Raw genomic sequence first — 16,132 nt, 5'->3', positions numbered from 1 at the left:
GCCATCAAAAGGAATGAGATCTTGCCATTTGCAATGACGTGGATAGAACTGGAGAGTGTTATGCTGAGTGAAATAAGTCGATCAGAGAAAGACATGTATCATATGACCTCACTGATATGAGGAATTCTTAATCTCAGGAAACAAACTGAGGGTTGCTGGAGTGGTCGGGGGTGGGAGGGATGGGGTGGCTGGGTGATAGACAGTGGGTAGGGTATGTGCCATGGTGAGCGCTGTGAATTGTGCAAGACTGTTGAATCACAGATCTGTACTTCTGAAACAAATAATGCAACATATGTTAAGAAAAAAGAAAAAGAAGATAGCAGGAAGGAAAGAATGAAGGGGAGTAAGTCAGAGGGGGAGACGAACCATGAGAGAGGATGGACTCTGAAAAACAAACTGAGGGTTCTAGAGGGGAGGGGGTAGGAGGATGGGTTAGCCTGGTGATGGGTATTAAAGAGGGCACATTCTGCCTGGAGCACTGGGTGTTATGCACAAACAATGAGTCATGGAACACTACATCAAAAACTAATGATGTAATGTATGGTGATTAACATAACAATAAAAAATTTTTAAAAAAAGAGGGGAGGAAAGGCAGACAACAAGCCTAATTAATATACATGTCTTTCTTTCTTGAAAAAAAGCCAAAATAAAGGTCAAAGGAGCATAAAACAAATACCATCCTATTTAAGAGAGTGTAATCATACTAAAAAGTATTTTTAAGTAAACTGGTATACTTAACTTTGAATAAGGTAAAAAATCTGACACATAATTTCTGGAATAATCTGATTCATTACCATAACCTAAAGATATGACAAAAGACTACCTTGATGTGTGTGGGCTCTAGTGAGGAGAATCAGTCTCCCTACTTCCTTCAAAAAAAGAAAAGAAAACCCTAAAACAATGGAAGGAAACCACACTGCAAAAAATCAAAAACAAAAAAATCTAACAACTGTTTTTTAAGGGATAATGACCTACATTAAATTGGTATGAATCAATATACATGAAGGAGACTCAGCTAGAAAACAGGAACAAATCAGAATCTTCGCCATCCTAAAGCACTGGCAAAACAAACTTCTAACACAATAGCATGTATAAAACAAAAAGAAAATAGCTGGCACTGTAATTCACTCCAGTAGAGTGCAGTAAGACTTCGGGCTTTGACAGTCCTGAGATTGAAAACTGCCTCAGACATTTACAAGTTTTGTGAATTTGAACAAATTTCTTAACATCCCTAAATCCTTAGTTTTCTCACTTATAAAACTGATATAGTAACTGTGCCTTGTCTTATGGGATTATTTCAACAGTTCAATATAGTTTTGCAATACCACTTTTAGTGTATTAGCTAAACTTGATAAATGGTAGCTAGTAGCATTAGTCCAGGATATAGGATCAATATATATGCCATTTTTCCCCACTCTCTTGTAGGCCTCTCTCTTTAGCAAATACAGGAACAATATTGTATGTGAGGTTCATGTCGTATTCATGTACAGGTTTTAGGCCATGAGTATCACCTCCAAACTTGCATCTATTCATTAAAAAATGAGACTAAAGCTTCACAAGGGCAGGGACTAGCACATAAAAGGTGCTCAGTAAAGACATTCATTCATTTACTCAACTTAAAAGTACCTAATGTGTTCCAGGTACTATGCGTGCTAGGAATAGACGAATATTAAAAAAGAAAAAGGAAAAAAAAAAGGACAAGTTGTCATGAGAAGTTTAATGACAATGACATTTACTCTCTACACCTTTCTTCCTTTTACATTAATCCTCAATTATTTTATCATTTCAGTATTCATCTGTTGGAGAACCCTTGCCTTAGCCCCCACAACTGCTTACAATGCCTTCAAGCTGTCCCCTAATTCAGACATTTCCTCCTACAGATCCACCCCCTCCCACCAAAGCATTCACCAAACTCACCCATTAAACCTCCACTCCCCCGCCAGCATCCTACACCTACTCTGCCATGATTACTTTTATTGCACATACCTAGTAAAACCTAACCTTACAGATGAAAATTTCACACTGAGGCAGATTAATACCAACCTCAACTGAGGACTGAACGCTACTTGGCATCCCCACTAACATGGTTCCTCTACTTTCCAGCTGTATTCCTAGCCCTCTCAATCCCTTCACCTGCACACTAGATCCCATCCCTGCTGCCTCCTCTGAGACCTACCCTATTAACTCCCCCATCTTTCTCACATGCTTTGTATTTCTCTCTACTGCCTTTATCCTTTAAATGTCTGGACATGCTCAAATATCTCCTTTCTTACACCTCCTTCTTGCCCCATGTCTTTCTCTAGCTACCGTGTGTCTGCCTCTCTGCCTACTTGTGCTATCTCTCTGTCAAAAAAAAAATAAATTAGATCTGAAAAAAAAAGAATAAAGTCCATTTCTTGATGGGCAAGTTGCAGGACAGAGTAAAAAAAAAAAAAAAGTCATGTAAGATGAAGACATTACTGCTGTCATCTTTGAAAATGAAATACACCAGAGTGCACCTAATTCATATTCCTTCCACATGTAAAATATACTCATCATCTCCCCCCAACCAAAATGTCATCCTATTATAGCACTGGCTCTAAGGCCAGGATCTAGTTATTTAAATCAGGTTCAAGTGCAAATGGTACTCCTTCGGTTTAGTTCCTCACATATAACTCCTCAGATACAGCTCCTCTTAAACCAAAATCCTATCACCTCAAAAAATAACTTATTTGTCGCACTGCAGTAAGCCAGGGACAGGACTGCAATGGACACTTGAGTTCAAAAGATGCAGAGGATAATGAATTACACAGAAGGCACAACAGTGCCATAGCAACTGTGAAATCTGCTGGGCACGTCATCAGCAGTTTGATTAGAACAGTCATGTTCTTTGAAAATAGTCCTTTGTGGATCTTGACTCTGCCCTCTGGGCTCCTGGCTCCATTCTCTGAGTCAGTCTTCCTCTTTCTTAAGAAATGGTCCATGTTTACAACAGTGGAGCTTTCTCAACTTTCTTCATGCCCACACAAGATTAGGAGTCCCCCCTCCCCCTCAAAGGCTCTACTTCATTGAACTATGTCTATCCTTTTCCATCTAAGCTGGTGGTGCTTCCTTTAGCACCATTCTTGTAAAAACTTTTTGAGTTTCTTATGAATTTTATTAGAATAACCTCAATGAAACAGATGCCACAACCACAAATTTCTTTGAGATAGACTATTCACTACTTTGGGCTATGTCACGGTGCTATTCGAGAGCAGACTTAAGAGCCTTAGCTCTTTTGGCTAGCTGAGACATTCTAAAAGGTACACCTTTAAGACCCTTTGAAGCCCTTTGTCCAGCTGAAAGGATCTAAGAGACATTGCCTTAAATTCTTCTGAAGTTGCAACATAAAATCTTACAGAAGCACTCTTAATCTGATCCTTACTCTGAGGCCATTTTTTACTAATGGCATCCTAGTAAGTAGAAGTATTCAGATAAGCAAAGGAAAGGGAGAGGACATTCCATTATGGAGGACCAGGGTAAATAAAAGCATAGACAAACTGGGGAACAGGGAAGAAAGCCATCTTGCTGGGTTCATGATGACGGGAAACAAAATGAGATTGGAAAGGTACCGTAAAATCAGACAAACTAAGAGTCCTGACTACCAGATTATGGAATCTGGAATTTTTGCTCTCGACTATTTGTCCAAATGTTACTATATCAGAGACACTTGGAGAGCTTTATAAATACACGGTCTCGCCCTAGAGGAAGAAAAAAAAAAAGTCCTAGAGATTTCATGAGGCTGGAGTAGAAATCTGTATCTAAGCAAAGCTCCCAGGTGATTCTCAGACACAGCCAGACTCAGCAGCCACTGCTTTAAGCAACAATCAACTGTCAACTTTTTGAGAATGGGAGCAACAGAATTGTAGGCATCTAGTGAACTTTTTGGTTACAAGCTTGAATAATAAAAGCTGTATTTTCATTTGTAATTTTCTATTTCTCTTTATTCATATTATTTCCCTCAGAGACCTACTTCAGAGGATCTATGTACTCTCTGCCTGTATACATCTACAAAAGCCCCATTCTCATAATAATCTCACCTTAACACAAGATTGTTTTGTTAAGAAAGATGAGCCTGAGGGGAGCCTGGGTGGCTCAGTCAGTTCAACATCTTGGTTTCAGCTCAGGCCATGATCTCATGAGTCATAGGATTGAGCCCTGCGTCAGGGTCCTCGTTCAGCAGGGAGTCTGCTTGAAGATTCTTTCCCTCTGCCCCTCGCCCCACTTGCCCACACGTGCACACTCCTTCTCTAAAATAAATAAATCTTTAAAAAAAGAAAAAGAAAGATGAGCCTAGTATACTGGAGGGCAAGGTCCTAATAGAATTAGAAGGGTGTGGTACATAGGTATGAAATAATAAAGACCTGGCTTCAGATATAATAGTAAGAATGAAAACAGAGATCAGAGTTTTAATGCTGTAACACTTTTAGAAGAGATCACAGAAAATGTTCTCTGCAACCTTAGGGTACACAAAGATTTCTTCAGTAGAGATGGGGGGGAAAAAAGCTTGAATCATAGGGTAAAAAATGATAAAGTGGGCTTCATCAAAATTAAAAAGCATCTACTCTTTGAAAGAAATCATTTGTACAATGAAAAGGTATGCCAAAACTTGAAGCAAATACAATAAACACAGCTAGCAAAGCACAATACTGAAATACACAAAGAACTCTTAAAATTCAATAAGATAAACACACCAGTTGTTTAAATGGGTAAAAACTCTGAACTTACACTTCAAATATACCTGTGGCCAATGAGTATGTGAAAAGATAAACATCATTAGTTATAAGAGAATGCAAATTAAAACCACAATGTGATACCACTACATGCTCACTAGAATGGCTAAATAAAAAAGGTTGAGAATACACAGCAACTGAAATGCTCATATGCTGCTAACAGAAATATAAAATGGTACAACTACTTTGGAATTAGTTTGGCCAATTTCTTATAAAGTAAAACATATACTCACCACCTGACTCTGTAATTGCACTGTTATATATTACTCAAAAACAAAAACAAAAATGAAAAAGAAAACTCAAAATCTCCACAGAAAGCATTCTACATATAATGGAGTTCTATCAAAAGACACAGGAGCCAAAGTTGAAAGTTTAGAAAATTTGAGCATCAAAAAACTGAATGACTAATTCACTGAAACTAAAAAACAAACAAACAAAACCAAGTTCTGGAATCATATCTAGGTTCAAATTCACACTCTATCATGTATTATTTCTGTGAATTGGGGCAAGGAAATTAGCCTTACCAACTGCTCAATTTCCTCACTTGTGAAACAGGAAGAATGATTTATACACCATAAGGTTCTTGCAAGAATTCCAGGAACTAATGCGTGTAAAAAGCACTTAGAGAAATAAAGAGCATTAAATGTTAGTCATTATTACTGTCAACAGTTTTTGGAACTCTCTTTCCATTCAGAAGCTGATAATACTAAGCAAGAGTATTTGAGACATGGTAGACAATTCAAAGAGGTTCACAGGACATTTGTTAATCTCCTCCAGCAGTTTATCCTCATCATAATCAAGAGTTGATGGATATAGGGGCACCTGAGTGGCTCAGCCTGCTGACCGTCTGACTCTTGGTTTCAGCTCCGGTCACGATCTCAGGGTTGTGAGATGGAGCCCTGTATAGGGCTCCTCACTCAGCAGGGAGTCTGCTTGAGATTACTTCTCTCCCTCTCTCTCTGCTCTTCCCCCCTACCCATGGACACACACTCTTTCTCGCTCTAAAATAAGTAAATCTTTTTTTTTTTTAAAGTTAATTGATATATCTTATTTTAAGCAAATTTGACACCTGGAAACTATGATACAGAATTTCAGTAGTTAAACCAGAGGGAGATACCTTGCATTACACAAAGAAAACAGGTTGACTTTAATAAATAAGAACATTCAGTATGTAATTCACTCCACAAATATTAATTTACCTGTAACTAATGCAGGAACACTTAGGTGCAAATCAAGATATAACTGACACTGCAGCTGCTTTAAATGCAAAAATTAGAGGTTTACATGGGCCATCCATGCTAAAAAGAATTTCTAAATGAGCCTCTGTAAGATGCTTAAGTACAGCAACAACTGAAATATCAGCTTTTAACCCAAACAGAATCATTTAAAATAATAAATGTTATTTATTAATCAGCTGTCATGAATGGTTATTATTTACCAAGCTATGTTCTAGGCTTTTTATATGTACTAACATTTTAAGCCTTATAAAAATCTTATGTGCTGGGTACTATTATCATCTTCATTTTACCAATGATTGAAATACAAAGAATATATTAGAATGTATGAGTTCTTTATCATATTAAAAAAATTTTAAAGGCAAAAAAAATTATGTGTAACCACTGGAAACAGACTTTACATCATCTCTTTAATCTAAATATGGGTTCTCAGGCGGAAACAACCATTTATCCTGCCTTTCCTATAGGAACTATATTTTAATGTTTACCAAGTAACTCTACGACAATTAAGATTTCTTCTTTACAGAAAAATTTTAGTAACAAATGTAAAAAGAATGACAGAATTAGAAAATCACCATTTTTCAACCCCTAATATTTTAACTGATTAAATGGTCATCAAAGGGTGCTTACACCCTTAAAAAAGTTGATGGGGGAAAAGACTAGTTAGCAGGTGCCAGCTGGATCTATTTCACTTTCAGGTCAGAAGGGGAAAAAGGATGCAACTTTCAATGAAGAGGCTAGGGCTGTCACCACCTGAACCTACTGATCAATCTTAAGTCACTAACAGTGGGACAATCAAACATTAAGTGAATTCTCATGTGTTGCAGATACATTTCCCCCTTCACAGTACACATCTGGTACAAAATAATCTCGCCATAAATGTTCAACCTGAATGCAATGTTGCATTTAACTTCCAGTTTACACAATATACAGAAGATAGAAAAACAAATTAAATAATCCTGCAAGAAGGTGATCCAATGTAAAAGGTCAAATATTCCATAGGAACACTGATCCAGTTTTATAAAAAAAAGCCAAAAGCAACAAGAGAAAATAGAAGTAAACAAGAAGACTCTTTGGGATTGAAGCAAATATAATGACATAACAACAAAATACAATCTAAGAACCTTTCTTGGATCAGCCTACGGTAATAAGCCTACTGTAAAGAGATGTGGGAACAATTGGGGAAATTTGAAAATGGACTAGGTATTAGCCTGTGTTAAGTAATTATCACTAATTCTGTTAGAGGCCTTAATGGTTATGTAAGAAAATGTTTTTAATTGCATTAAGTATTTTGAGATACAATATCATGAGGTCTGTAACTTATTCTAAATATTCCAGCCTCACCCTCAAATAAATGAAACAAATGAGAAAAAGTTATTAATTTCTTAAATCTACCTAATGGGTATATTAGTGTTCACTGTACTATTCTCTCAAATTCCGTTTGTCTGAAAATGTTCATGATAAATATAAATGAGGGTAGTTTTAATTATTAGTAACTAACCTTTTTCTTCATTAAGTCCCAAGTTAAAGAATTTCTCTAAATATTCTAGTACACGGATATGTGAATTAGATGAATCTATTACAGTCAAAATTGGGGTGCACAGAATGGAAAAACCACATAAACTACATCCATCCAGAATTTTATCTTAATGAAGGTTATTTATACCAGTGTGTAGGGTGGCTCAGATGGTTAAGCATCTGCCTTTGGCTCAGGTCATGATCCCAGGATCCTGGGATCAAGTCCCGCATCGGGCTCCCTGCTCCTTGGGAGCCTGCTTCTCCCTCTCTCTCTCCCTCTGTCTCTCATGAATAAATAAATAAAAAATAAAAAAAAAGCATTTTGGCAACAAAAATGTTAACTTTCCAAAATATATTCAACAACTATACAGTAAATGTTAACATGGTAATTATTTTTGTTTTTATATAAAGTTCTTCCAGTTCCAACAATGGTAAATAAAAATTTTCCAACAAACACCTGACTAGAAAAAATTTTCCACTGAAATAAAGTAGAAAATGATCATGTAACTTACTATTTACCAATTAATATTCATCTAAAAAGTAACTAAATCCTCCTTTCAAAGAATAATTCATAAAGTCACAACATTACTGGGGCACCTGGGTGGCTCAGTCAGTTAAGCAGCTGCCTTCAGCTCAGGTCATGAACCCAGGGTCCTGGGATCGAGCCCCGCATCAGGCTCCCTGCTCAGGGGGAGTCTGCTTCTCCCTCTCCCTATGCCTCTCCCCCAGCTTGTGTGTGAGCTCTCTCTCTCTCTCTAATAAATAAAATCTTTAAAAAAATAATATTATAAAATCACAACACCAAAACCTGACTAATTATACAGAGATATTGTGATAGTTAAGACTCCAAATTAAATTTTTTAAAGTATTTGATAACTTTGCTGAGTGCAGCCTGCTTGGCACTCTCTTTGCCCCCTCTCTCCCTCACCTTCTACTCCTCCCCACCAATCGTGCACATTTGCTTAAATAAAATCTTTTTAAAAAAATTCCAATGGCATTTTTCACAGAAATAGAACAAAAAAATTCTAAAATTTGAATGGAACCACAAAAGACCCTGAATAATCAAAATTTCCTGAAAAAAAGAACAAAGCTGAAGGCATCATGCTCCTTGGTTTCAAACTATAACACAGAGCTATGATAATCAAAACAGTATGGTATTGCCATAAAAAAAGTACATACTAGCTTTCAAACACCAAATTTAAGTGCTCAGTTTTAAAAGCAGAAGTCTTTCCACCATAGCCATTGTAGTACCACAAGACTTCAAAGCATCTGATTAAATAAACTTTACTAAGAAGCAGAATTCAATACACAAAATTTATCAATTATGAATTAGGAAGTGAGATCCATAATCCCCGGGAGTCCCCAAGACTCTTTTAGAGAGTCTGCAAGGTCAAAACTAGTTCCATAATACATTTTCATTGTGCTGACATTTGCACTGATGGTACAAAAGCAATGTTGGGTAAAACCGCTGACACCTTAGCACAAATCAAGGCACAGGCAACAAACTAGTAGTCACTGATTTCTTCATTGCCATGCACTTAAAGTAAAAGGCCAGTTTCACTTATAGATGTTCTTGATGAAACAGTAAAAATTATTAATCTTAAACCTTGAGTACACATGTTTTTAATATTCTGTATGACAAGAGAAGTATGCATAAAGCACATCTTTGTATTGTATTTTAAAATGTGTCAACACTTAATAGATCTGCATAATTCAGTAAGCAACTACTTCCCAAATGATTAATGCATGATGTTAAAAAATCATGCATGAGTAAAGAGCCATTCAAAGTTCAAGATAGAGCAATGGACTTTAACTTAAGAGAGTATGAAAAGATTATTGATATGTTTCAGATTCCATTTTGCAACCAATATTTAAGAAACTACCACTTGTCAAATTTTGGTGTAGTATCAAAGAAGACTATCTGTAATTATGTATAAAGCTATTAATGTAATCCTCTGTTTTCTGACTACATATATGTCTGAGGCCAGATTTTATTCATATACTTCAATCAAATCATCACATCCTAACAGATGAACTGCAGAAGCAGATATGAACATGCAGGTGTCTTTTCTTAAGCTAGATATCACAGAGATTTCCAAAAATTGTATGACAGTAGTTCTCAACCAAAGACAATTTGGGACATTTGCCAAAGTCTAGAGCTATTGCTCGTTGTATACAACTCGAGAAAGTGCTATTATCATCCAGTGGGTAGAGGCCAAAGATGCTGCTAAATATCCCACAATGCACATGATGGCCCCCCACAACAAAGAATTATCCAGCCCAAAATGTCAAAAGAGCCAAATCTGAGCGACTATGAGGGAAAAGAATACCACTCTTTTCAATTTTTTTTTTTTTGAGGAAAAGGGAAGGAGGAACATAGTTGTTTTTTAATAAAAATGTTATTCATATTAACTGTAATGGGTTTATTATAATTTTAAATGAATTATAAACATTTTTAAAATGTCTTCATTCTAATTTATAATAAATATCAATAGGTTAACCTATGTAAGAGTTCTTTGAGGTCCTCAACAATTTTTAACATAGTAAAGGAATCTTGAGACCACAAAGTTTGAGAATCACTCAATTAGAAGAAAAGTATAAGTAATCAAGTACACTAGAGAATATAAGAGAAATTAAAAGGACTCTAAGGGAAAATAAACTCATTTCAAGAGTATAATGAATGACCAAAACAAATAAAAAAACACTATAAAACCAAATAGTTACAAAGAAAAAAGTTATGGTAGACCTAAAATGTCATTCTCCCCTTAAAACCACAACAAAATTAAAAGCACAATTTCTTACCCTGACTATGAGGACTTGCTGGACTAAAAGATGGCTGGTACAAATCTTTGGTTGGCGTTGGATAAGCTTCTTTCCCTTGGCGCTGACTCATCTTTCCTGGTGTCAGAAGTTGAGATTCGTCACTGTTTGCTACCACAGCTCAAGGAAAGAAGGCAAAAAGAATTAGTACTTATGTTACAGATTTACAAAATGGCATGGTTAACAACATGGAATAGAACTAAGACTGAAATAGTCTCAATGGTTATGTTCATTTTACCAACTCCATACTTTAATTTGCATAATTGCTTTGTTTTCTTTTAATTGTAGTTTTCCATCAATCCAAGAGAAACTGATAGGTATATGCATGAGTCAAATTACACAAAATACAGACATTATAAAAATGAAAACACATAGTCAACTGATAATGAAAGGTACTCCAAGGTTACTATGGATTTTTCACTGTTCTATTAACTCTTTATATTTGCCAATAAAGCAATAAACGAGACAAATTCATTTCATAAATGAAATACAAATGGTCAATAAACATATGAAGATAGTCAACCTTCATTAGTGATCAGAAAAAATACAAATTAGTAGCAGCATAAAATATTTGCATTCACTAGAATTTATACTTTAATTTCTAATTTGCATGAAAAGTAGGTATGATTTCTAGAGATGATTTTAGAGACAGGAAAACTTGAGGTTCATTCAGAGACTGTCATGCCTAAGACTAATAGAGGTAAGAGGTCTAACTTAGGAGCATTTGGTTCCAAAGTCTAATCTCTTAAAAGCTTGCTGTCCCAATAATCAATTTAAATAGTGTTTAAAGTTGTTATTCACCTATTTGACCAAGCTACTAATAAAGATGAGCAATGTCCAGTTGCAGAGAGGACAGAAAAGAGAAACACACTCAATGAAGAAATAGGGCAAACTGTGACCAAATCCACAGTGCCCCAGGGTCTCCAGGTCCTTTCAATTTATGTTTCTGTGCTTTCTGCCTACAAAAACTTTAGCTTTATCTTGAGGGAGAATGATTCTGTCCTCACCACAGATTTAATTTTTAACTTAACCAGAATTTCACATTCATATTTTTATCACATCTTTTAAATCGATTGCTTTAAGTTCAAATTGTTTCCCATTGTGCTAAAGTTTAAGAATTCTATTTTAGCTCTATAAATTTCAATGTAAAAATTCAAAAAACTTTCACTTAACACCCAAGATATAAAAATTTATGTTCCCATCAAGTCCATAAAAAAAGAATCTATAGACTCCTGAATTTATATCCCTCCTTGAACTCACATGTCCAATTACCTGCCTTATAATAACCTCTATTACTTAATAAGCATCTCAAATTTATCCAGAGCATAATTCTTGATTCTGCTTATTCTGCAAACCTGCTTCTCCTGCATCTCAGTGGAATTACTACTCTCCTCCCCCACTTTCTCAAGCCAAAAACCTTAGATATATTCTTCTATTCTTCCTTTCTTTCATGCTTCACATCCAATTCATCTGTGAGATCTTTATAGTCTATGTTCAAAATTCATCAAGAATCCTTTTACTTCTCCCCACTTCCACAACTACCACCCTGTTCTAAGCCAACCACTGCTTTTCCACTGGATCATAGCAACAGATTTTTACCTAGTCTCCAGACTTACTGTCTCGCTCCTTGCTTTTGTAGAATTCATTCTCTACATAGAAGCCTGAACAATCTTTGTAAATCATGAATCAGATTTGCACCATGCAGAAATATCCTCAATGGCTTTCCATTATACTTGCAATAAACTCCATGGCATAAGAACTCAAAAGTGGCTGCCCCCCCCACCCCTTACCTTTCCAACCTCATTCTCTACTACTCTCCTCTGTAGTCACTTGGCTCTAGCTATAATAGCCTTCTTGGTATTCCTCAAAACATGCCATTTTGCCCCAGTCTCTGGGCCTTTAAATCTCTGGTTCCCTCTACCTGGAAAACTCCTACCCCAGACAGTCACACTATTGACCCCCTCATCATTTGTTGTGTGCGTTCAAATGTCATCTCTTCAGAAAAGCTCTTCATGGTACCTGTGATAAGTTCTTAATTTTAATACAATTTATAAATTTTTTTTGGTTACTGTGCACCCTGCCACAATTATAATCTATCACTTTATCAAACATGATTTTCATTGTAGCTCTTATCACTGTCTGAAATTATCACTTATCACTGTCTGAAATCATTTGTTTATTGTCTGCCTTCTCCCGCTAGACCATAAGTTCCACAAGAGAAAGGAGTTTTGTCTGCCTTATATTTCCATTAATCCTCAAGTCCTGGTATGGTTCTGGCATAGAGAAGGTATAAATAAATTCTGCTGTATTAAGATTTTAATCAAAAGGTACCATTAAAAGTTAAAAAGAAAAACAGGATACATGCAACCTATACAATTAACAAAGGGTTGGTATCCAGAATATGTTAAAAAATTAATAATAACCCTATAAATCAAGTGGAAAAAGACCAACAATTCAATAGGAAAATTTAGGGACATATCAAAAAGATTAAATGCCTAGGAATACATTTAACCAAGGAGATTAAAAACCTGTACACTGAAAACTGTAAGACAGTGATAAAAGAAACTGAAGACGACACAAATGGAAAGACATTCCATGCTCATGGATTGGAATAATTAATATTGTTAAAATGTCCATACTACCTAAAGCAACCTACAGATTCAATGCAACCCCTATCAAAATTCCAATGGCAGGGTGCCTGGGTGGCTCAGTCAGTTAAGTGTCCAATTCTTGGTTTCAGTTCAGGTCATGAGATTGAGCCCCACATCGGGACGCTGAGCTTGGGATTCTTTCCCCACTCCCTGTCCCTCTCCTGCTCCCCTAGCTTGTGCATGCCCTCTCTAAAATAAATAAATAAAATCTTTAAAAAAATGTTTTTAATTCCAATGGCGTTTTTCACAGAAATAGAACAAAAAATCCTAAAATTTGTATGGAGCCACAAAAGACCCTGAATAATCAAAATAATCTTGAAACAGAAGAACAAAGCTGAAGGCATCATGCTCTCTGGTTTCAAACTATAAAACAGAACTAAGCAAAACAATAATCAAAATAATCAAAACAGTATGATACTGGCATAAAAAAAGACAGAATAGAATAGAATAGCCCAAAAATATACCTATGCATATATGGTCAAATTAATTCATGAAAGGAGCCAAGAATACATAATGGAGAAAGGGAAGTCTCTTCAATAAGTCATACTGGGGAAACTGGACAGCCACATGCAGAAGAATGAAACTGGACCACTATCATACATCATATTCAAAAATTAACTCAAAATGGATCAAAGACTTGAATATAAGACCTGAAACCCTAAAACTCCCTAAAAGAAAACACAGGCAGTAAGCTCCTTGACATCAGAACTGGTGATGTTTTTTTGGATCTGACACCAAAAGCAGAGGCAACAAAAGCAAAAATAAACAATAGGACTCCCTCAAAAAAGCTTCTGCAGCACAAAGGAAGCCATCAACAAAATGAAAAGACAAGCTACTGAATGGGAGAAAGTACTCGCAAGTCATATATCTGGTAAGGGGTTAATGTCCAAAATGCATCAAGAACTTATACAACTCATCAGCAAAAGACAAAAAATTTGACTTAAAAATGGGCAGAATGTCTGAACACTCTTCCAAAGGAAATAATGGCCAACAGGTACATGAATAGATGCTAAACATCACTAATCATTAGGGAAATGCAAATCAAAACTTCAATGAGCTATCCTCTCACAACTATCAGAATGGCTTTTCTCAAAAAAAAGTAAATAACAAGCGTTGGCAAGGATATGGAGAGACCTGACTGCCTATGCACAACTGGTGGGAATGTAAATTGTTATAGCCACTATGGAAAACAGCATGAAAGGTCCTCAAGAAGTTAGTTACAAAAACTACCATATAATCTAGCAATTCAACTTATGTATATTTTTCTGAAGAAAATGAAAACACAAATTCAAAAAGATATATGCACCCCTATGTTCACCATAGCATGGTATTATTTACCATAATCAAGACATGGAAATAATCTAAGTGCCCATTGACAAATGAATGGACTACTACTCAGCCATAAAGAAGAATGAAATTTTGCCATTTATAACATGGATGGACCTTGAGGGAACTATGCTAAGTAAAATAAGTCTGACAGAGAAAGACAAATATGGTATGATCCAAGTTCAAAAACCAAGTTCATAGATACAGAGAAAAGACACAGGCAGGGGGGTAACGAGTGGGCAAAATGGGTGAAGGGAATCAAAGGGTATAAACTTTCAGTTATAGAATAAATAAGTCATGTGAATGAAATGTACAGGATGATGATTATAGTTAATACTAATACTGCATATTTGAACGTTGCTAAGAGAATAAATCTTAAAAGTTCTCAGGCACCTGGGTGGCTCAGTGAGTTACGCGTCTGCCTTTGGCTCAGGTCATGATCCCAGGGTCCTGGGATCAAGCCCCGCATCGGGCTCCCTGCTTGGCAGAAAGCCTGCTTCTCCCTCTCCCACTCCCCCTGCTTGTGTTCATGCTCTCATTAGCTCTCTCTCTCTGTCAAATAAATAAAATCTTTAAAAAAAAAAATCTTAAAAGTTCTCATAAGAAAAAAAAATCTGTAACTATGTATGGTGATGGATGTTAACTAGACTTACTGTGGTGACCATTTGCAAAATATACAAATACTGAATCATCACTGTACACCTGAAACTAATATAAATTTGTCAATTGTATCTCCATACAAAAAAAAAAATTTAATTAAAGAAAAAGAAAAATGAGGGAGGGGTGGACTTGAACAGTGAGTTCATGAAAGAAGAAATTAAACGGCCAATAAATATACAAAAAGATGTTCATCCTCTTTAGTAACCAGAAAAAGACAAACTAAGATCACAATGAAATAAATATTTTAAACTTAGTAAAACTGACAAAAATTAGTAAGCCTGATAACACGAAATGCTGAGAGGGATGAGAATCAATGAGACATTTTAAGTACTGATGCTGGAGAATAAACTGATATAAGCACTTTGGAAAACAATATAGAACTACCTTATAAAACTGAATTTCAGCATACTCTATGGGTCCAACAGTTCTACTTTTAGCTTTATACCTAGAAATAGTATTCTTATATGCATTTACCAAGAGACAACAAGAATTTTCATAAGAGCAAAAGTCAAAACAACTTAGTCATCAACTGAAAATAAAATGGATTAATAGACTGCACTATATGCATATAATGGAATAGCATCCAGCAGTGAAAAAGAATGCTCTGTATCTATACCCCCAAACATGGTTGTATCTTGAAAATATTAACACAAAAAACAAGTTCTAGAATATGACATAAAGCATGATACCACTCATAAAATTAACCAAGCAAAACTCAGTGACACATATGGAATTTAAAAATATCAAAAAATACATTTTTTAAAAAAGCAAATGATAAAAAATAAAAACTAGTCATCATTTCTTGGGGGCAGGCAAACAGGGATAGAGGAGAGAAGAAGCACATAGTTGAACATGAGGGATTTTAAAGATTCAAGGTCTTGTGGTAGGTTCATATGTTCAACACATATTCACTGGATGATTACGCTTTATAATTTATATATACTATGTATCTTCTTTTGTAGTATCATACATAATTTATATATGCTACATATATTCTTCTGTGGTATCAGACATCAGTACATTTTAGGCTAATTTAAAATACATTATGAGAAGAACAACTAACAGAATTAAACTATGCTTCAGTATTCCATAAGATACAAGTATGTATATCTTGAATAACTTCACTATATAAAGAAGGAAATAGTCTAAGAAGTGCAAATTTGTTGTATCC

At 35.5% G+C, this 16,132-nt stretch overlaps 1 protein-coding gene across 6 annotated transcripts in view; it reads right to left on the bottom strand.

Annotated features, from left to right (window-relative positions):
• Window positions 1-16,132, bottom strand: part of OSBPL8 (oxysterol binding protein like 8) — a 161,955-nt gene that overhangs the window by 69,900 nt on the left and 75,923 nt on the right. For 5 of the 6 annotated variants that reach the window (XM_027591882.2, XM_027591883.2, XM_027591884.2 and 2 more), the window contains one exon: window positions 10,307-10,444. In XM_027591882.2, coding sequence (XP_027447683.1) covers window positions 10,307-10,444 — 138 coding nt within the window. The remainder of the gene's footprint in view (window positions 1-10,306; window positions 10,445-16,132) is intronic. The other variant, XM_027591887.2, reaches the window with a different exon arrangement.

This window comes from Zalophus californianus, chromosome 9 (assembly GCF_009762305.2).
Source record: "Zalophus californianus isolate mZalCal1 chromosome 9, mZalCal1.pri.v2, whole genome shotgun sequence".
NCBI lineage: Eukaryota > Metazoa > Chordata > Mammalia > Carnivora > Otariidae > Zalophus > Zalophus californianus.
The sequence above is the reverse complement of the archived record's forward strand: the minus strand, read 5'-3'. Positions and strand labels throughout refer to the sequence as shown.